This window comes from Micromesistius poutassou, assembly GCF_964030765.1.
Source record: "Micromesistius poutassou genome assembly, chromosome: 11".
NCBI classification, from domain to species: Eukaryota; Metazoa; Chordata; class Actinopteri; order Gadiformes; family Gadidae; genus Micromesistius; species Micromesistius poutassou.
In genome coordinates this window covers 9,925,245-9,946,674 of record NC_140281.1, presented here as the reverse complement: position 1 = coordinate 9,946,674, position 21,430 = coordinate 9,925,245, and the positions used below count along the sequence as shown (strand labels likewise).

Sequence of the window (21,430 nt, the reverse complement as noted above, 5' to 3'; positions counted from 1 at the left end):
TGAAACTGCTTCATCTTGCGTTGAGAAGAGTTAATTGCCACCAGGCTGGTAGAGGAATAAACCACGTTTTACTCCACCACCACCACCTCCACCACCAGGATCTGGCGGTGAAAGATGAGAGACGAGATGTGTTCTCTCACCTGTCTGCCACACCTGGAATTCTTTTAAAAGCGGTGTGCCATTGATGGCCTGGTAGTAAGCGATGCGAGACTCACGGTTCAACCTCCCCCATCAGGCTTCTTTTGTTTCTCATGCCAAAGTGTTGGGAAGATAATTAACAAGATAACTCAGGTCTGATGAAATCGGCATTATTAATATTACATACGTTACATACGTTTACACTTTTTGTTCCTGCCTACCCTTTGAATGTGTCTGTGTTAAAAGTGTATTTTTATGAATATACAGTACTTATACATACATTTATGGATACAGTCTGCACTCTGTAAAGTGACAAGGAGTGTGTTGGCAGTCCTAGACAGATAGCGAGTTGTTGATCTGCTCCACAATCCATCTGAAAGCTGCACAAGGAGACCAGTTACCGCACAGACACACACTCATGCCACTTGTGAAACACACGCATGGGCTCGCCAGACAGCAGACGTCAATCTAAAATTCAATCGTCCACGTACACGATGTACAGCTACCCCGCAAAAACCTGTCAGCGGTATTTTCTGGCAGAGTTTGAACGCTTTCCCTCTTGTTTTGTCTCCTTTTTGGTCCCCCCCCCCCCGGTGATGACAGTGGGATGGCGTGGGACCCTTCCCCGACGCCGCAGACCCACCCAAGGGCGTTCAGATGCTGTGGCACCCGACCATCGTCAAGCCCTACCTCACCCTGCTGTCGGAGTGCTCCAACCCGGACACGCTGGAGGGGGCGGCGGGGGCGCTGCAGAACCTGGCCGCCGGCAGCTGGAAGGTGGGCATGGAGGGGTGGGGGCATGGAGGGCCGGGGGGTGGGGGGCGGAGGATAGGGGGATGGAGGGCCGGGGGGCGGGGGATAGGGGGATGGAGGGCCGGGAGGTGGGGTGCCGGGGATAGGGGGATGGAGGGCCGGGGGTGGGGGGCGGAGGATAGGGGGATGGAGGGCCGGGGGGCGGGGGATAGGGGGATGGAGGGCCGGGAGGTGGGGTGCGGGGGATAGGGGGATGGAGGGCCGGGGGTGGGGGGCGGAGGATAAGGGGATGGAGGGCCGGGGATGGGGGGCGGAGGATAAGGGGATGGAGGGCCGGGGGGTGGAGGGCCGGGGATAGGGGGATGGAGGTTGGGCATGGAGAGCTGGGGAGAGTGGAGGATAAGGGAGAGTGGGGGAGGGTGGGGTGAAGGATAGGTGCTAGGGGAGGAATTAGGGGGAAGGATGGCGGAGGGTGGAGTGTCTGTTTAACCTCATGATCGGAGACTGCAACTTTTTATTAAATTTTTATTTGTTATTTATTACATTTGTTGTAAAAGATGAAGGTGGATGGTGGTGAAAAATGTAAGGTGAACGGAGAGGAGAGTTGTATTAACTTGTGTGTTGCGAGTCTTCTGTTTTGTTTGGATTTGTGAGGGTTTTGTCAGATTCGAGTGATCGGAAATACAATCAGTGCAAATATATTCATTCACATATTTATTCGGTTCAAATAATTCTGTGAACCTTAAACCTTTGTACCTTAAGATGGCAGGTTTCTACTGTTATTCATTGAAGGCAATATGGCTTAGTTCATTTCCATTTGGCTTTTCTGCTTGAACGCAAAACTTAGATTTGCATGCAATCAAACTCACATCGTAACACAAGTAATGGTAAATGTGAGATTATCTTCTACCATTGCTTAATAGGGGCCTTGCTGCATTAATACATCATCATATTGTGGTGGTATCGTGGCACTGTGAACAAAAGGGCAGTAACCTTGGTTCACCAACAGAAGCAGAGATCCAGACTCTCTCCAAACTAAGACGTTACAGCATGGTGAGGAACAGAGAGAGACAAAGACATCAGGGGGGTGGCAGAGAGAGAGAGAGAGAGAGAGAGAGAGAGAGAGAGAGAGAGAGAGAGAGAGAGAGAGAGAGAGAGAGAGAGAGAGAGAGAGAGAGAGAGAGAGAGAGAGAGAGAGAGAGAGGGGGGAGGACAAGGAGGGCACATGGATGATCTCCCTGCTTTCCTGAAGATGTGTGTGTGCGTGTGTGCATGTGTGTCTGTGTGCGTGCGTGGGCATTGGGCAAGATGTGAATCCAATTCAGATTTGTTTGGAGCCTCCACATGCACCCTTGGGGCTCGCTGGGCTCCTACCAGGGCATTGAGAGAGCCAGGGAGAGACAGGGGGGGGGAGAGGAGGGGAGCGAGGTAGAAAAAGGAGAGATGGACAAGGGAGGTAGATCGAAAGGGACAGGGAACAAAGGGGAAATGATGTGGGGCAGGTGGAATCCTGAAATTCACATTTTCTGTTTGGAGGATATAGGGTGTGTGTGTGTGTACATGTAGAACTGTGCGTTATTTCATGGCTGTGTTTATGTGTGTGTGTGTGTGTGTGTGTGTGCGTACATGCAGATCTGTACATTATTACACAGCTCTGTTTATATGCATGTGTGAGTGTGTGTGATTTCATGCTTGTGTGTGTGTGTGTGTGTGTGGGTGTGTGTGTGTGTGCCTACGTGCATGTGTGTGTGTTCTTGCGTGTGTGTATGTGTGCATCTGCATGTGTGTGTATATTCAAATCGGAATAGAACAGCTATCAGTGTGTGGAGAGACAGTGTTTCCGAACCACTATAGTCTTGGCGCTCTCACACACTCTCCTTGGCCGTGCTCCAGGACCTTCCTCACGCCAACTCACACTGAAAAATGTATTTTTTCAGTTGATTATGGAAAAAAAATAAACAAAAGCGTGCAAAGCGTGGTGTTCACAACTGTGTCTGGCAAACCGCAAGTGCTAATCAGTTTCCCAGGACAATATTGCCAATTTGTCTGCGTTTTCATTTTAATTTTCAACAGGAAATTTGAGTGTGATTTGTCTTGGAGGAAGAGTCTGTTTTAATGGAGGGCTGTCAGGGCATTGTTGAAGCTGTTGCTTAACGATGAGATATCATCCGTGACGCTTCATCTACAACTCATTCAGGCACTGAATGGGGAGGATAGAGATTCAAGGTAGGGGGCAGATAGAAGACTTCATGGCGTCCATGTTGATGTACTGCTGCTTTGTTATCAGTAAAGTCAAATTTTCACATTGTGTTCTCAGTCTTCGGGCAACAAGTGTCCTTGCTGCTGTTGCTGCAGTAAGCTACGAAGCATCGTTGCGAACACTGCAGGGCTTTGGTTCAGCGGTCGTGCGAGAACAGTTTCTCAACGGAGAACCCTTGTGTGACTGTGTTTCTATGCTGATGAATGTTGGGGTGTTAACAACCATGGGATCCTGGGGCTGCCATCCGGCCCGCTTCAGCTCAAATCGAGGTCAAGGAGGACGCGGACGGTAGACACTGGAGTGCTGCATTTTCTCGAAGCGCAAAAAAAAATCAAAAGTCAAAAAGTCGAAAAGTTGATATTTGTTGCATTGTGCACTTGCCCGTGGTCCTGTTCTGAGGTCACTCCATGACCCAAACTGTCCGTTCTTCTTAGCTCTGCCCTTTCCAATACCGTGCACTTTATGTAGAAGTACAGCAGCCTTACGAGAAGGTACATATTTAAATTAATATTTGGCTATTCTTTTAGTCATATTATCAGATTTTTCAAGATAAGATATACTTTATTAATCCCTGACTGGACATCGGGTGGGATTAGGGTCACTTCAGGTATTATCTGTCTCTTAATTCTGTATTTACGCAAGCGCAATTTAACAAGAGTCAAAAGTCAAAAGGAATGTGTACTTTCCTGTAGACACTCAATGACAAACTCTTATCTTCCCCCTCCTCTACTTTCTCCTCCCTCTTCTCCTCTTCTTTCAACTCCTCCTCTTCCCTCCTCATCCTCCTCCCTCCTCATCCACCTTCCCTTCCTCCTCTTCTTCATCTTCCTCCTCCCTCTTCTCCTCCTCTTCATCTCCTTCCTCCTCTTCCCCCTACTCCTCCTCCTCCTCATTTTCCCTCCTCCTTCTCACCCTCTTCTGTCCTCCTCCTGCTCCTACTCTCTCCTCCTCCCCCTCTTCCTTTTCTACCCCCTCCGCCCAACTCACTATTCCTCCTCCTTCCTTTTCCCCTCCCTCTGCCTCCACCCCCTACTCCCTCCTTTGACCCCCACCCCCCCATCCCCCCCTCCGCCTCCCCAGTGGTCGGTGTACATCCGTGCGGCGGTGCGGAAGGAGAAGGGCCTGCCCATCCTGGTGGAGCTGCTGCGGATAGACAACGACCGGGTGGTGTGCGCCGTGGCCACCGCCCTGCGCAACATGGCCCTGGACGTCCGGAACAAGGAGCTCATCGGTGAGTCCCTTCCTGGGGGAGGGACAGGGATGGAGGGATGGAGAAATGGAGGGCTGGTGGGTTGTTGTGGCATGGTGGATGTGTCGGATCCTCAGGACAGTGGGACACAGTTGTCACCCTTCTCGCTGCAAAGGGAATTAAAAGAAAAGTAGTAGGATTAACTGAATGCTTGCTTACTGACAACACCATGCCGTTCGGTCCCACACCATGCGCTCTTTGATCTCTATAGGAGACGAGAATATAAGCTTTTTCTTTTTGGTATGTTGAATCTGAATTTGACTACTTTGACCCTATTTGATTATTCTGTCCTATTTTGTGTTTTTTCTAGTCAGTGAGAGTACGAAAATATTCTCTACAACATCCACAGGGTGTCTAAATTATGCATAATGCTGTTTAAATGGTCTGGCCTGTCATTTGTCAAAAAATAAAATATTGTAGTCTTTCAACATGTCGCCCAAAGTGAAACGGATACCTCCGAGATGCTGCTTCGACACTTTTGTGACACATGGCATTAAACATTTTAAAACTAAATCGTAAAGTTAACAAACGCCCCAGGAAATTAAATCCTTGGAACAGTGTTCGCTTTCACCATTTTCTGGGGTGACACTCGATGCGAGACACACACACACACACACACACACACACACACAGCGGCAGCAGAGACTAGGATGACAGCATACAGAATACAGTATTGCATTGTGGGTAAGCCGTGGTGATGGAGATGATACAGTCAGGGAGCCGCTAGCATCAAGGCACGACCCTAAACCTCATCAATCAACAATAATGCAACACATTTGGGAATTATAGTGTCTGCTCTGTCAATGGTCATGTGCCTAAGTGTAATATTCGATGGGAGCAATTTGGCTCTGCGGTCGGGAGAAGGTGGCTGCAATAGTGAAATATTGAGCAATATCATATCTACGAGCTACGAGATTGGTTAAGAAATTAGTCACTGAATGAGACAGAAAATGAAGCTGCGCGCGGGCCAATGTGTAGCTGACATTCCCTTTGTGCCATTGCCCGTTTATACAAACGAGTCTTAAGTGTTTGCTATACCGTTAACCACAAACGGTATAATGATAATAACAAAAAAAACGGGGCATTTTACCAACTTCTTCTTTAAAATATATTTAAATGATTTTATTACCAGAAAAAATTCACAGGCGATGGCATTTGCAGTCGGAGCGGCGACGTTGATTTCACGTTCGACTTGTCACAACTATTAACATCTACGCACTCGGCTCTCTCTTCGCTGCGCTGGAAAGAGAGGCGGAGTGGTGGATCAATAACAAGTAGCGGGCTGCCACACGGGGTGTGTGTTTCAAAGACTGAGGCGGATGCTATCAATAAGGCAGGGGGGCAATGGGAGGCTAACGTGGATAAACAGTGTCTTTGTGTTCTGCGGAGAGAGAGAGAGAGGGGTGGGCGGAGATGGATGGAGACAAGTTAAACACACCTGGTGTGACACCAGAACACAAGTAAACACATGCATACATGCTACATGCGTGTGCAGCACACAAAAGCATGCACAAGTCCTACACAGACTCATAGATGGATGGACTGATGGCTTGATGGATGACAATGACAGCAACAAATAATTAACACACAATTACTATCATTAAGGATCACCATCAGTTAGCACAGAGTAGGGAACTGTGTGTATTTGTGTTAGTGTGTGTTTGAGTGTGCAGAGTTCACATTTTTGAATACAAAATCTCTCTCTCTCTCTCTCTCTCTCTCTCTCTCTCTCTCTCTCTCTCTCTCTCTCTCTCTCTCTCTCTCTCTCTCTCCTCTACTTTTCTGGTGTCTCTGATTATCTCGACATTCCCGGTGTGCCCTGTGGTTTCTATAGCAACGCCTTGCCCCCGGTCTCAGACAGCAGGCTTTGGTAGTCTCTGAGGATGCCAAAGACACGGTGACGGAATTACCCAGAATGCCCATGGCAAATGCTCAACAAGCCAGTATTGTACCGCAGCACCGTTCTAACTGGCACTTAGCGATGCGTTAAAGCCTAATTAGACACTTAAAAGCTTTTATAAAGCCTTGATTAAATAAAGAAAAGTGTTGCCGTTATATACTAATAATGTTTCCTATTATTTATTTTTTTGGACGTTTTGGACAGTGTTTGTATCCAGGGAACGTCACTATGTGTTAACCCTGATGACATACAAGTCAATTGATATCTTCCTGCTGCCTTAGGCCAACAATACATTGTTCAGATGCGATTGCTGTGAAGTTAAGAGTTCAAAGAAAACACAACAATGAAACTGACAATGGAAGCAACGAACCACAGTGAACATTGTTTGATCGCGGTGAAACCATTAACTTGGCAACTTAACATAAATGTGTGATGATTTCATTATGATGACTGCAATTGATTGTTTCCGATGTTATCTGAGTTGATAACGATCTTCTCCATGTATTTCGATGTCACGTGAAAGAGGCGAGAAGTGAGGGAACCGGAGAGAGGTAGTGGGAAAGGAACTTTGTGATAAAATGGATAGAGACAGCTTATGGGAGAGCAGGGAGAAGAGAGAGAGGAGCACAACATTGTCACTTTGTTTTAAGGCCACGGCTAAAGCCAGACAACATAGATCTATACAAAAGGGGGGAAAGGATGAAAAGAGGCTGAGGGGCGAAAATTGAGCCCAACAAATATAAAGGGACAAGCCAGAGCTGGGGTTAGACAGAGAGGGAGGTTGAGAGAGATGAGGCGAGAGGGCAAGTGGGACAATTGAAACGGACAAGTACTGTCCAGGTTAAGTTCTGGCTCTGGGGAAGGTGTGACTTGATGTGCTTGCACAGGAAAGAAGGTGAGAGGCCAACACATTGCCAGAAAAAGCACCGTATTTGGCTTTGGCCCCACATGGTCTTTCTCCTATTTTGAGCCCCAACCACCATTTGGAGTTAAAACTGCAAGTGTCCTTTTTTATATAGATATAAAAAACATTTGCCATGGCAACTGTGAAGGTGGAAATTAGTTTTTGTAGGCTTTGCAATGCTGTCTCTTGGTGGAGAAAAGGGAGATTGTGTGAATAGTCAGTAAGGAGGGGAGGGGAATGAAGAGGAGAGTGTTGCCTCGCTCTCTGGGGGGGCTAGGTTTCACTGGAAGGAAGGAAGGAAATGTGGTAATGAGGGAACGAGGCAGAGTCCAGGAGTTGGAGTTGGCCTCCCAGTTGATTGTGCAACTACCACGCAAAGCCTGCTTACATGTTCAGAGACATGGGTAAATAACTTTACCACAAGGCAGACGCAGGAAGATGCTTACAGCTTCTGGCGTCTTCCCTCGGTAGCCCACCACATCGGTGACATGGGTCACCGATTCAGAGTTCAGAGGTCATTCAGAGTTCACAGAAAGTGGTCACTAGTCGGCGGTCGGTAGCCATCAGTCGCGAGTTAGCTGTCACTCGTTGGCTGTCACTCGCTAGCCAGTGGTCGCTAGCCGGCGGTCGCTAGTTGGTGGTCGCTAGCCGGTGGTGGCTAGCCGGCGGTGGCTAGCCGGGGGTCGCTAGCCGGTGGACATTAGCCGGCGGACGTTAGCCGGCGGTCGCTAGTTGGCAGTAGCTAGTTGGCAGTCACTAGTTAACAGTCCTTAGCCAGCAAGCGGCAACCTCGAGTGACAAGCCTGAGACATTTAGCAAACCCACTTATTCTTCAAGTGGGAATTTAACTAAATAACCAGCCATAAATGAAGCAAATACCAATATGCTTATTTTAGACCTGAGTTCTAACAGCACTCTGACTAGATAACGTGGTGATCTCTTGAAGGGAAATGCTTTGTCTGCAGCCCAACCGCAATGTCTGCAGTTGCTCCGACATCCCTGAGTAACACACCTAACCCTCTAGATCCTTAAGACAGAAAAAACTTTTTATTAAAAAACGTTGATGTGTTTGCTCGTCTGGGTTTGTGATAGCACACGCGGGTCGGGGGGGCAGAGCAGAGCCTTGTCAATTCCCCTGGATGTCCCTGTAAGCCCCCTGCTTCCCAGACGACCTATTTGTAATGGGACTGAAGGTGCACACCGAAGCCTGCCTGCGATCCATCCTCCTCATCTGTCGTTCTGTTTGTCTTTCCCCTCTTCTAACCTCCTTTATCCCACAACTTCCCCTCACATTTGCCATCCTGCGCTGTGACGTAATGATATCAAGTCATCCTATGCATTTGGTCCACTGAATGCATGGCAAATGCAGGTACTTGTCTCGCCATCCTTCAGTGGGATTCTTCCCTCTCTATGTACCCCGGATATTTTCACATACATGATGATTTGCTGCTGTGTTGGAACACCTAAAACACTGTTTATTTCTAGCATTTCTATATGCCGTTCTATATGTGATACGCAATAAGCTCTTTCTCGCTTTCTGAATAATACCCAATGCAGCCATGCAGATTACTTATACAGTGGCACTGGTTACGGCTTAAAATGATTGATGTTGGACAGGCGTTAAACGTTCCATTCGTCATGACAACATAACACATATCATGTGATGAATATGGTCTAAAATGTAAACTTGAACGATATACAGAAATTGTTGTGTTTGTTGACAAAATGAAAAATAACCTAAAAGAGAAGATTCTAGAGAACATTTGTTGGGTTTACTGCTGGCTCATCCTGCAGAAGTCGAGCAACAACGCAGGTGACTGGCGTGGTTCCATGGATGTGTGAGTGAGTGTCTGTGTGTGTGTGTGTGTGTGTGTCTCTGGGTGCATGTATGTGTGTGTGTGTGTGTGTGTGTGTGTGTGTGTGTGTGTGTGTGTCTGGGGATGGGGTTTGAAGAAACTGCAGTTTTTGGTCTGCTTAAAGTGCGCCAAACAAACCAGGCGTGAAAGTGCCCTCACAATCTTTATAGCATCATATTTTCTCTCTCCTTCTTCCTCGCTGACGGCAAAGAGTGCTTCCTGCCCTCTCCTTACCTTTCCTTGTGTGTGTGACACTCTCTCTCTCACTTTCTCCCGCTCTCTCTCTCTTTTGCTCTCTCTCTCGCTTTCTCTCTCCATCCCGCTCTCTTTTTCTATCTCGCTCTCTCTCGTACTCCCGCTCTCTCACGCTCTCTCTCCCACTCTCTCTGTCTCTCTCTCTCTCTCTCTCTCTCTCTCTCTCTCTCTGTTTGTCCCACTCACCTATAGAAATAATTATGTTTGAGTGTTATTATTAGCAGTCGTACTGTTGTACTGTTTTCTTCATTATAATTGTTGGCTTTTTCCACTTAAACTCTCCCATTCTCTTGTCCCTCCCACCTGAATGTTGTCACCGGATTTGAATGGAGGCTCTCTTTAATATCGAATCGATTGAGACACGCTGTGCTGAGTGAAAGAGGTATCTAATGTCCTCTCTCTCTTCCAACCACCATTGTGTGTCAGCATGTTTGTCTTTCATTTTTCCATTCTTCCCGACAACAGCTCCCTCTGTGCTTTGTGCTCCTCCCTGTTTATGCCGACTTGCCAACTTTTAAGTGAAATACTGCAATGTGAAGGACACAGAGAAAGCGGGACTGTATCGTTTGGATGACCTTGAATGAGATGTTTCAGGGGGGCCGTTCAAACTAAAAGTAAACTCTTCAAATGCAAGATGTGACAATTGACCCCTTTTGAATGCATGAATATATATCTCAAAATTAATCGTCAGTCTGTAGTGGCTTGAGAAATTTGCATTCGCTAAATAAAATAAAATCGAGCCCACTATTGATTATGTGTGGCAGAACGTATTCTCTCTCTCTCTCTCTCTCTCTCTCTCTCTCTCTCTCTCTCTCTCTCTCTCGCTCTCAACACAAGCTTCTTCATCCATGTCTACTTGATTGCAAAAGCCCAGTATTCATGCTTCCGCATTAGATTCAATTATTTGTTTTTCGATCAGTTACACAATGCCCACGCATCTCTCTCTCACCCTCGCTCTCTCTTTCTTCTATTTTCTATTTGTCAGTGTGGTACATGGTTTAATAGTTTGTCCTAGGTGGTACATTTTTTTTACAGTTTTGCCTGGGCGTGCCTCATTTTCTATTCCCCATTGTTTGTTCAGAGATGAGCTCATACGTCTAATCTTACTCTCTCTCTCTCTCCCTTTATCTCTCTTTTCTCTCTCCCTCTCTCTCTCGTTGTCACTCTCTCCCTCTCCCTATCTCCTACTCTCTCTCTCTTTCTGTCTCTCTCTGTACTCTCTGTACACTCTCTCTCTCTCGCTCTCTCTCTCTGTCGCTCAGTCCCTCTCTGTGTACTCTCTCTCGCTCTCTCTCTCTCTGTCTCGTTATGTCTCTCTCTCGCATGCAGACTCACTTGCTTTCTCACCAGGCCACTCCGCTGATGGCATCAGTGCCAGAGAATCGTTGCTGTGGAGACGGAACAAGGGCACTGCAGGGCAGTCACTTATTGTTGAATCCCAAGCGTGTGTGTGTGTGTGTGTGTGTGTGTGAATGTGACATGTGACACCCGTACCATCACCACCACCCTGGGGACTGCATGAGGAGTGGTCCGGTTACAGGGTGACACATCCTAACATGGGTGACAAACGAGCCGAGATACAAATGCGGCGGGCTTAATGAGCTAGCTTGAGACACATTCTGTGTGTGAAAGAAGGAACGCGAGCGCTTCATCACTTTAATGAGCGAGGATGAGAAATAAATAGAACCTTATCCGTCCGTCTCCATGCATAAGGCTATCTGCTCCATACTTTACCCATGTTTTCTCATCGACGCATCCCGGAGGGGGGGTGTGTGAGCAAGAGGCGGCATACCCCCTCACATTGAGTTATAAATGCGCATCACCATTTAATGCTGCTAGGGAATATCCCCCTACCTCCCACGCTCCCGATCGAGTTAGAGGAATACACGCCATCTGGTGTTGCATTCAAATGAACAGGAAATTCATGTCCTTGTCCTTGGATAACCCCCCCTCCCCCCCTCGCTCCCTCGAATGATCCGTCTTATTCCTGCAACTTTCCCTGAAGAAGCCCAAGACCGGGACCATAAGTCCCACCTGAATGATTTGCACACAGCTGCCCCGAGGTCAGTGCATGGCAGACTTTATCCACTTGCCACAGTGTGTGACAGCACAGGGCGACTCTGGCATACGAATCAAACAGCCCAGAAGTGGATAGCCCCTCCAGCCCCTCCCCCCGTCCCCCCCGATGCAGAATCGTTCAACACACAACGTTGTAGCTTAAAAAATTGGTTTGTTAACGGAAGGTTGATTTCTGCTTGTGTGGGAGCACGTGTGTGTGTGTGTGTGTGTGCATGCATGTCCGTGCGTCCAGATGAAAAGGGGAACCATGGAAACATAAGCACGCCACTGTTTGGAAGAAATGTTTACTTATGTTTAATACAGCAAACACATTGTCCAACCCCGCTTTATTTTTTTCACTCTCACTTCTGTCTCTCACATGCTCTCTCTCATTCACTCCCTTTTGCTCTCTCTCTTTCTCTCTCATACTCTCTCTCTCCCTCCATCTGTGGATGTGTCAGGCAGAGACATCAAAGGGGAGTGCAGGGTGCATCTCTAACTGGTGTAAAATGCACCGAGCACAGGGCTAGTTTATGGTGGGGATGTGGCAAGTTGACTCTTTTCCAATTTACCTGTGCCCCCCCCCCCCCCCCCCCCCCCATCACCATCTTTCACACCAGCTGTGTTTCATCTCCCCCCCCCCACTCTCACTTCACCCTATTTCGTGAGCAACTTTGGCCAGAAACAGATTCCTCTTATTTCAGGGATGTTTGTAAGTCATCCATGGAAGTCATTGAAGACTGCTGTGTGTGTGTGTGTGTGTGTGTGTGTGTGTGTGTGTGTGTGTGTGTATGTAAAAACAATCCACCACAAACACTTGGTGTAACAGGATCAGTATTTTGCGCTAGTATTAAGTCTATTTCCCCCTTCGCCTCAGCAGACCACCTCCAACCATTTAAAATGTGAGGAGAAAATGTACTTGGGGGGGAAAGACTTAAGTAGTGTTGATATAACCGGTATGTTGGCCAAACTGAGTACTCTCAAGGGTCTATTGTCTATGATTTTACATTAGAAATGTTAAACTGAGACATAGTGGCAATATCGATCGAAGTTCTCAAAAGAATATTCCCTCTGAATAGACTTGAGATGTTATTTTGATTATGGCGCCCTCTGTGGGGGATTCAATATATTGCATGGGAAACAGAGCTTATGCCGAAGCTGCCAAAATAAAGACTAAAATATGATGCCAACGCTACATCAAGGCTACATCAAGGTTGACTAAGACTAATAACCAAAGGTCTCTTCAGAAACACTTAAGCACTAGGAACTGTCCTTAGTTTACAAAAAATGTTGATGATGTTTTGGCTTTACCTTTCTTAATTTCTTTTTTAATAATCAAGGCGTATGCATCTGAGAGAATAACATGTATTGTTATATGTTGTTATTTAAAGCTTACAAACCACATTCCCTCTGCTCTTTGCTCTGACACACATAAATGTGTGTCAGAGTAACACATTTAGGTGCCGCCTCCGCCTGAGCTTTGCCTTGTGTTCTCCGAGCGAACAAGACGTCGGCCACAAGCCGGGCTGATTCCTCTCATCCCCTAGATCTCCCGGAGACAATTACCTCCAATTTGAGTTCAATAATGCATCTCCCTTCCGCCGTCCATAAACAATCAAATCGCTCCTCTGTCGAGGGGGGAATCGGAGGAGGGCTTTAAATCAATTCAGCCGTCGCCGCGCCCGTAGAAGACGCTTGGCAGGAGCCCGACGAGCCCAAAAATGTACAGCAAGAGTGGTTATGCCGGGGAAGGGGACGCCGGTGACGTGGGAATACATTTACACCCGCGCCAGGCCTCCCGAGCAAAGGTGGCTAACATGAGAAAAGGGAGAGTGAGAAAGAGAGAGGAATAGAGGGGGCGGGAGACAAAATGGGAGTTTATTACTCACTGAGACACAGAGGGACGTAAAGTGAATAAAGGGGCTGGAGCTACGAGGGTGATTTGTACTTCCGGGTGGAAAAGCCCAGCCAGAACTCCCCGGGGTGGGGGGGGGGTCACTATGCGGCAGGTGCTAGGGCCTAGCAGGTGCATATTGCAGACTGCATCCGATCTTCTCCATTTTGTTTTCACTGGAGACTGGCTCCCTTATATGCTGACACTGAGAACAACATGGAGAAGATGGAATGGCAGACTGGTTGAGGAGGTTCCCAACCTGCCTTTATTAAGTTAATTTGTGCGACACATCTTCTCCTTTGCCTGACAATCGGCAGATGTCCCTGCGATAGTGGTGATGAATGTTTTTCTGTGGTCTGCGTGCAGGGTGCATGACCGGTGTACACAGACAACTACTGTGTACCTGCAGGGGTTTGTCAATCAAGAAATATAACTAATTAAGTTTCCCTGAGCCACAGTGTATTGGGATCCTTTGTGTTTAGTGTCTCACCACACAGCACGTCAAAGAGGGTCGTGTGTTGCAACTGACTGCTTGGAGCAAAAAGCTTGACTCTCATACCAGTTTCCTTTCTCTCTTTAAAGTTTTTGAGGCTTTCTTCTGCTGGCCATTTTCACTTTCCTCATTAGTCCCCTATTCAGTTCCTTCAATCTCTTCTCCATCCATTGTCTGAATGTCAGATGGGGTCTTTTCAGACCTTTGCCAGACCTTTCTGCTGAAATACCATTTGAGTCACCCAGTGTGTGTGTACGTGTGCACGTGTGTCTGGTGGATGTGTGTTATTATTAGGTGTGCACGTTGCATTGTGAACCGGCCCTTCATAACCGCTCAGCAATACCAAATGGTTTGCTTCCTTAAATCAGCTGCTTTATGGAATGTGTGCCTCCTTCAATTAAGCGCTTCTTTTCTTCCTGCTTCTTGACTTCTTTCAAAGTGACGCCAGAACTTTCCTATCTTTGAAGTGTTTTCTCTCTACTTTTGTAGACGCTTTATTTTAATAACCTCAGCAAACTGTAGGATCATTGCTAGACTTACATATTTAGTAATTGTGAAGTCAACCCGTTCCCTCCCTCACTTACACACACACAAACTATCTGTCAACGCGCACACACACACACACACGCACAGACACACACACACACACACACACAAGCACTCATCCTCCTCCACTCAATCACATTACCCATCCACCCCCCTGAAAAACACACACACACACACACACACACATTCAACACGATTACTCATACTCTTTCACCATCTCACACACCCCCACCCCCGAAACACTCCCACTCACACTCACTCAATCTCACACACAGGTAAATACGCCATGCGGGATCTGATCCATCGCCTGCCCGGCAGCGTCAACAATGGCAGCGGCAACGCCACCAGCGGGGGCACGTCGGGGGTCTCCGGGGCATCCAGCAAGATCATGTCGGACGACACGGTGACGGCGGTGTGCTGCGCACTGCACGAGGTCATCACCAAGAACATGGAGAACGCCAAGGCCCTGCGCGACGCCGGCGGCATCGAGAAGCTCATCGGCATCGCCCGCAGCAAGGGGGACAAGTGAGGGGCTGCTGTTGTTGTTGTTGTTGTTGTAGTTGTTGTCGTCGTCATGTTTCACGCCAACGGCCGTCGGGAACGCTTTCCGTTTTAGGAGCTAGCGTGATTATCCGTTTAACTTTTTAAATCTGTTTATGTTATTCAGTACACTTTCTCTTTGCTCCAGACAATCGTTAACCACACCAAGGCACGTTAAAACATTGATGGTTTTAATGGAGAGAGAGAGAGACGGGGGGGCTGGGGGGATTAGTTTGGTTTGAGCTAGCGTTAAAGAAATACAACTTATCAGCATGCAGACAAAAAAACATTGAGGACGGGTGGGAGTGACTGAGTGCTATTCAGACAAACATATTAGCTTTAGTAAAGCCAGCTGTACCCTTGACCCCCAATGTAAATCCCATGTGGACAGAGTAGAACTAAAGAGGCTGGTGAAATCCGAGCACAGAAGCTGAGGAGATAAGGGGCGGAGTCACGGTGGGCTGTCACACTTTCATACCTAAATCACACATGAGGACTTCTTAATTCTCAGCCAATCGAATCACGGTGTTCGGATTCCAACCATATCACCAGGGCCCTAAAGCCACCATTTGATTTGCCCAGACAGCTCCGTGGGTACATATTAGCCACAACATAAAATGTTTTGCTATATACCCATGCAAAGGCTGATATATGGGTTCACTTAGCAAATAGTTCTGCAGTTTAATAGAGTCACAACAAGGAGCCCATTCTGTCTAGGTCCTCTGTTATTTATAGGGCGATTGCTCCGGGTATAAAACATGCTTGTTTTTTACTATTCGGTTGAGCAGATGGGTTGGAGGCGGAGAGCCATCCAATGGTTTAATGTCTGGAAGCTGTCTGGCTGGGATGATTTCAGCTTCACCCAGGATGCCACATAAAAACGTCAGCGTTTACGGGAATAATAAATACCACATTTTAGTTTACTTGTTTATTTTCAATGAAGAATGTACTAACTATATTCTGCTATGAATATTAAGCTACTACAGTTTGTCATGCCCGCAGGCACGCCGTGTTTATTTGAACCCAACACACACACACTTTTATGCCAAGCGTATGTCAGGGAAAAACCGAGAGTAACAGACAGACACATACACAGAGGTTCATCGGATAGTGGCTCTCGGTAGCTTTTGCGTAGGGCTTTAAGGGTATGCAGCAAACTTCCACATGTATAATACACTGCAGACCAGCGAGGTTCGAAACCGAGAAACCTTTCGGCTGGCAGTCCGACACCCAAACCACTCAACTACCTGCCCCTAGAGAGCCCGCATTGTCCTTTACAATCTACTGCAACACAGAGAAAATGACTTTTAAGAAAGCAGGGAGAGAGTGCTGAGATCCAATCCTATCTTCTCCCTCATAAAAAGCGGGAAAAAGGCTAGGCCAGCGATGACTGCTCCACAGTGTAACTGTAGCAGCCGATTGTCAAACAGATAAAAGTATCAAATCAAACTTCAAATTATACTAATCAAAGGGCCACTGTTGCACCATGGGTTGTGGTGTACGCGGATGGGAAAAACATAATGTCCAAACAGATGTCCAGTTTCATCAAAAAGCGTGGTTTATTTAACCAAACAGCGAGCAAACAAAGAACAAAGAAAATTCCTGTGCCTCTCCCGCTCCGGTAAAAAACCATTTGCCCACCCAGGTGCATGCTGGTCCCTTACCGACAGCCTACCTATATAACTTCAGGTGCCCCCCCTACCGTGCCCAAATGAAACAAAACACAAATAATAAACAAGAAACACCTAAAGTAAACAAATAATAAACTAGAATACTAATAGAAATCTAATCATAATGAAATCAAGCAAATTGACTGAGAATAACCAAAAACTAAATACTAACTAAACAAAATAATAAACTAAACAGCACTAAGTACTACAACTAAATAAATAGCTCCAACAGTAACTATATCCCAGACTCTCAGTGTGCATAAGTACAGCACATACCACTGATATACTATTGCTGCTCCAGCCATCCACCGTGACAAGATGACAGCGAACAAAGAATACGGAGTGTTGAGAATAGAACCGGTGGGGGGGCGGGGGTGGGCGTTCTTACTTACAGTATAACTGTAATGGCAGGTCATAAGTTACAATGACTTCAGGCCCGATGCTTACATTACCGCATACCCTTATAATTACAGGATTGTTCTCTCTGCTGTGGCAATGACGGGTGAAGGGGTTGGGGGGAGGCAGAGGTGAGAGAGGGAGAGCTTAAAGTGCAAAGAGCAAACCGTTAAGAATTCACAGGGAGACACTTTCAAAGCCGAACTGTTTTCCCTAATGGTCCTCGTTTTATGTCTGACGGAGCCTGGCTTTTTTTGAGCTTAACTCCATTAACCTCTCCTTGAACCGTCACCTTATCGTGGTGGAGAGGTTTGCGTGTCCCTGTGAACCTGAGGGCTGTGTTGTCTGGAGCCATGTGCTCCTGGTAGGGTCTCCCATGGCAGAGTGGTCTCAGGTGAGGGGCCAGACTAAGAATGGTTCAAGAAGACCCCATGAAAAAACGTAATAGCGGAGGAGAGACCCTGCCCGGAGGAAGCCCGGTATTTTTTCTTTCCCCATACCTCCAATTTGAAAAAGATGTTTCCCCCCCCCAAAAAAATGTTGGCTCCTTATTACCACACTTTTCTAATGTAACTTGAGTTTCTGAAAAAGTGTCATGTAAATATCACTTATCAGCCCTGTCGGGCTCGTCGGCGAGTGCCTGGTGGCCGGGTTTGCCACGGAGCCCAGCCGGGCACAGCTACGTGCCGAAAGAGCTACGTGGCACCCCCCCCCCCTCTTCGTCCTGTGGGCCCACCACCTGCAGGGAGACCCGCTGGGGTCGGGTGCGCTGCCACATGGGTGGCAGTGAAAGTCAGGGGTCCCGACGGACCAGACCCGGGCGGCAGAAGCTGGCTCTGGGGACGTGGAACGTCACCTCACTGTGGGGAAAGGAACCGGAGCTTGTGAGGGAAGTGGAGCGCTACCAGATCTGGTGGGGCTTACCTCTACGCACAGTCTCAGCTCTGGTACCGTACTCCTGGATAGGGGTTGGACTCTATTCTTCTCCGGAGTTGCCCAGGGCGTGAGGCGCCGGGCGGGTGTGGGGATACTCATAAATCCCCGGCTGAGCGGCGCGGTGTTGGAGTTTACCCCGGTGGACAAGAGGGTCGCCTCCCTACGCCTAAGGGTGGTGGGGGGGAAAACTCTGACTGTTGTTTGTGCGTATGCACCGAACAGCAGTTCCGAGTACTCGGCCTTCTTGGAGACCCTGAATGGAGTCCTGCATGGGGCTCCAGTAGGGGACTCCGTAGTTCTGCTGGGAGACTTCAACGCCCACGTGGGCAACGATGGAGACACCTGGAGAAGCGTGGTGGGGAGGAACGGCCTCCCTGATCTAAACCCGAGTGGTCGTTTGTTACTGGACTTCTGTGCTAGTCATGGATTGTCCATAACGAATACCATGTTTGAACATAAGGGTGCTCATAAGTAGGGTTGGGTACCGAGAACCGAGAACCGAGTGGTAGCGGGGGCAACATGGTCGATTCTACCTGGACCGAATGACTACATTTCTTTCGGTGCCTCGTTTCGGTGCCACAACAATCCTCTCGCACTCTTGTGGTCGGAAAAAATGCAGAGCACTTTCCTCTCCTGCTGTCCAGATGCAGCCATCATAAAACGGTCTAAAATATGGCTTTACTTTACTAAAACAAAAAATGAGCTTAGTGTTTGGAATAACGCAGTTTAAAATAACGGCGTTAGGTAACGCAGTTATTTTTTCAGTAACAGGGTAATCAAACAAATTACTGTTTCCGTCGTTACAACGCCGTTATCGTTACTGAACGTTAAATGCGGTGCGTTACTATGAATTGATTGAATAAACTGTGTAATCCGAACGCACCCCTGGCTCCACACACAAACTGCTAGGAGACCGGGTGGGTTAACAACGAGATAAGCGATTATGATTGGCTAAGGCAGAGTCATGTTTCATGGTAGCCAATCGGAGCCAGTGTTTTTACACACAAGCCAGGCCACGCGCAGCAGCGCACCACACACACCAAACAGATTTGAAGAAGTAGCAGAGACGGCGAGTCCGGAGCAATCCGATGAAAAGTTGGCATTTTCAAGGTGGAGATATAAGCACTACTTCAAATTCATTGACATATAGCAACTTTTTTTTTTTTTTTACAGTAACGCAAATAGTTACCTTTTCAATGAATTTTCAAAGAATCAGTGTTGGCATGGCATTTCTATAAAAAAATTAAAAAGTATCGATTTCGGAACCGTTTAGGAACCGGCATCGGTTTACAGGAATCGAAATAGAACCAGAATCGAAATATTTCTAACGATACCCAACCCTACTCATAAGTGTACCTGGTACCAGAGTACCCTAGGCCGAAGATTGATGATCGATTTCGTGATCGTGTCAGCTGATCTGAGGCCTTATGTTTTGGACACTCGGGTGAAGAGAGGGGCGGAACTGTCAACCGACCACCATCTGGTGGTGAGTTGGATCAGGGAATGGGGGAAGATTCTGGACAGACCTGGTAAGCCCAAACGGGTAGTGCGGGTGAATTGGGAACGTCTGGAGGAGGCCCCCGTCCTAGAGATCTTCAACTCACACCTCCGGCGGAGCTTTTCTAGCATTCCTGTGGAGGTTGGGGGCATTGAGCTGGAGTGGGCGGTGTTCAAAGCCTCCATTGCTGAAGCTGCGGCGGTGAGCTGTGGCCTCAGGGTCTTAGGTTCCTCAAGGAGCAGTAACCCTCGGACACCGTGGTGGACACCGGTGGTCAGGGAAGCCATCCGACTGAAGAAGGAGGCCTTCCAGGGTATGTTATCCCGGAGGACTCCTGACGCAGTTGCAGGGTACCAGCAGGCTCGAAGGGCTGCAGCCACTGCCGCGTTGGAGGCTAAGCAGCGGGTGTGGGAGAAGTTTGGAGAGGACATGGAGAAGGACTTTCGATCGGCACCAAAGTGTTTCTGGAAGACCATCCGACACCTCAGAAGGGGGAAACGGGGAAACATCCAAGCTGTGCACAGTAAGGGTGGGACTCTGTTGACCTCGACTGAGGAGGTAGTCGAACGTTGGAAGGAACACTTTGAGGAACTCCTGAATCCGACTAATACGCCCTCTATGATGGAGGCAGAGCTTGAGGTTGATGGTGGTTCGTCGTCAATTTCCCTGGTGGAAGTCATTGAGGTAGTTAAACATCTCCGCAGTAGCAAAGCCCCAGGGATTGATGAGATCCAGCCAGAAATGCTAAAAGCTCTTGGTGTTGAGGGGATGTCTGCCTATTCAACATTGCGTGGGAGTCTGGTACAGTGCCAAAGGAGTGGCAAACCGGGGTGGTGGTTCCCCTGTTCAAAAAGGGGGACCAGAGAGTGTGTACCAATTACCGGGGTATCACACTTCCCTGGGAAAGTCTACTCTAAGGTGCTGGAAAGGAGGGTTCGGCCGATTGTCAAACCTCAGATTGAAGAGGAACAATGCGGATTCCGCCCTGGACGTGGAACTACAGACCAGCTCTTCACTCTCGCAAGGATCCTGGAGGGGGCCTGGGAGTATGCCTATCCGGTCTACATGTGTTTTGTGGATTTGGAGAAGGCATATGACCGGGTCCCCCAGGAAAAACTGTGGGAGGTGCTGCGGGAGTATGGGGTAAGGGGGTCACTCCTCAGGGCCATCCAATCTCTGTATTCCTAAAGCGAGAGCTGTGTCTGCGTTCTCGGCAGCCAGTCAGTTCTGTTCCCGGTGGGTGTTGGCCTCCGCCAGGGCTGCGCTTTGTCACCAATCCTGTTTGTGATATTCATGGACAGGATATCAAGGCGTAGTCGTGGTGGGGAGGGGTTGCAGTTCGGTGATCTGAGGATCTCAACACTGCTCTTTGCAGATGATGTGGTCCTGGTGGCATCATCGGCCTGTGACCTACAGCACTCACTGGATCGGCTGGCAGCCGAGTGTGAAGCGACCAGTGGGGAGGAGACCCCGGGGAAGACCCAGGACGAGGTGGAGAGATAATATCTCAACACTGGCCTGGGAACGCCTCGGGATCCCCCCATCAGAGCTGGTCAATGTGGCCCAGGAAAGGGAAGTCTAGGGCCCCCTACTTGAGCTGCTTCCCCCGCGACCCGACCCCAGATAAGCGGATAACGATGAGGATGATGATGAGGAACTCCATTAACGTCCACACCTTTATAATTGACCCATTGATCACCTTCATTGGACCATAATGCATTGGAAAATGTTATAGCAAAAGAAGAACACATATAGAGCAGCATTCAAACATGAAAGCAGATAATGACTTTTGCTTGAGTGATTCACATCACATCACTGTTACTGTCTGGGTAATGTAATGTCAGTGAGCTGTGTTCTATCATTTGCAGTTGACCTTGTAGTTTGATGGTATTTTATGTTATTTTACCTCCATAACTTCACTAAACTGTTATCTCGGACACTATGGGACACTAAAAGCTTTCCCCTTGTTGTTAGAAAGGCTGAATATATTGAACACATACCCAACTAATGCATTTTTCAAGAGAGACGGCTGGAGGCTGGCCATTAGCATAGCAACTTGGGTATGTTTAAAAGTCATCAGAAAA

At 47.9% G+C, this 21,430-nt stretch overlaps 1 protein-coding gene across 1 annotated transcript in view; it reads left to right on the top strand.

The window, feature by feature from the left end:
* The window catches only part of ctnnd2a (catenin (cadherin-associated protein), delta 2a), a gene marked incomplete at both ends in the record, with an annotated part of 236,799 nt that overhangs the window by 199,791 nt on the left and 15,578 nt on the right, over positions 1 to 21,430 (top strand). The window contains 3 exons of the mRNA XM_084474908.1: positions 742 to 915; positions 4,232 to 4,382; positions 14,582 to 14,831. Of these exons, the coding sequence (XP_084331034.1) occupies positions 742 to 915; positions 4,232 to 4,382; positions 14,582 to 14,831 (575 nt within the window). The remainder of the gene's footprint in view (positions 1 to 741; positions 916 to 4,231; positions 4,383 to 14,581; positions 14,832 to 21,430) is intronic.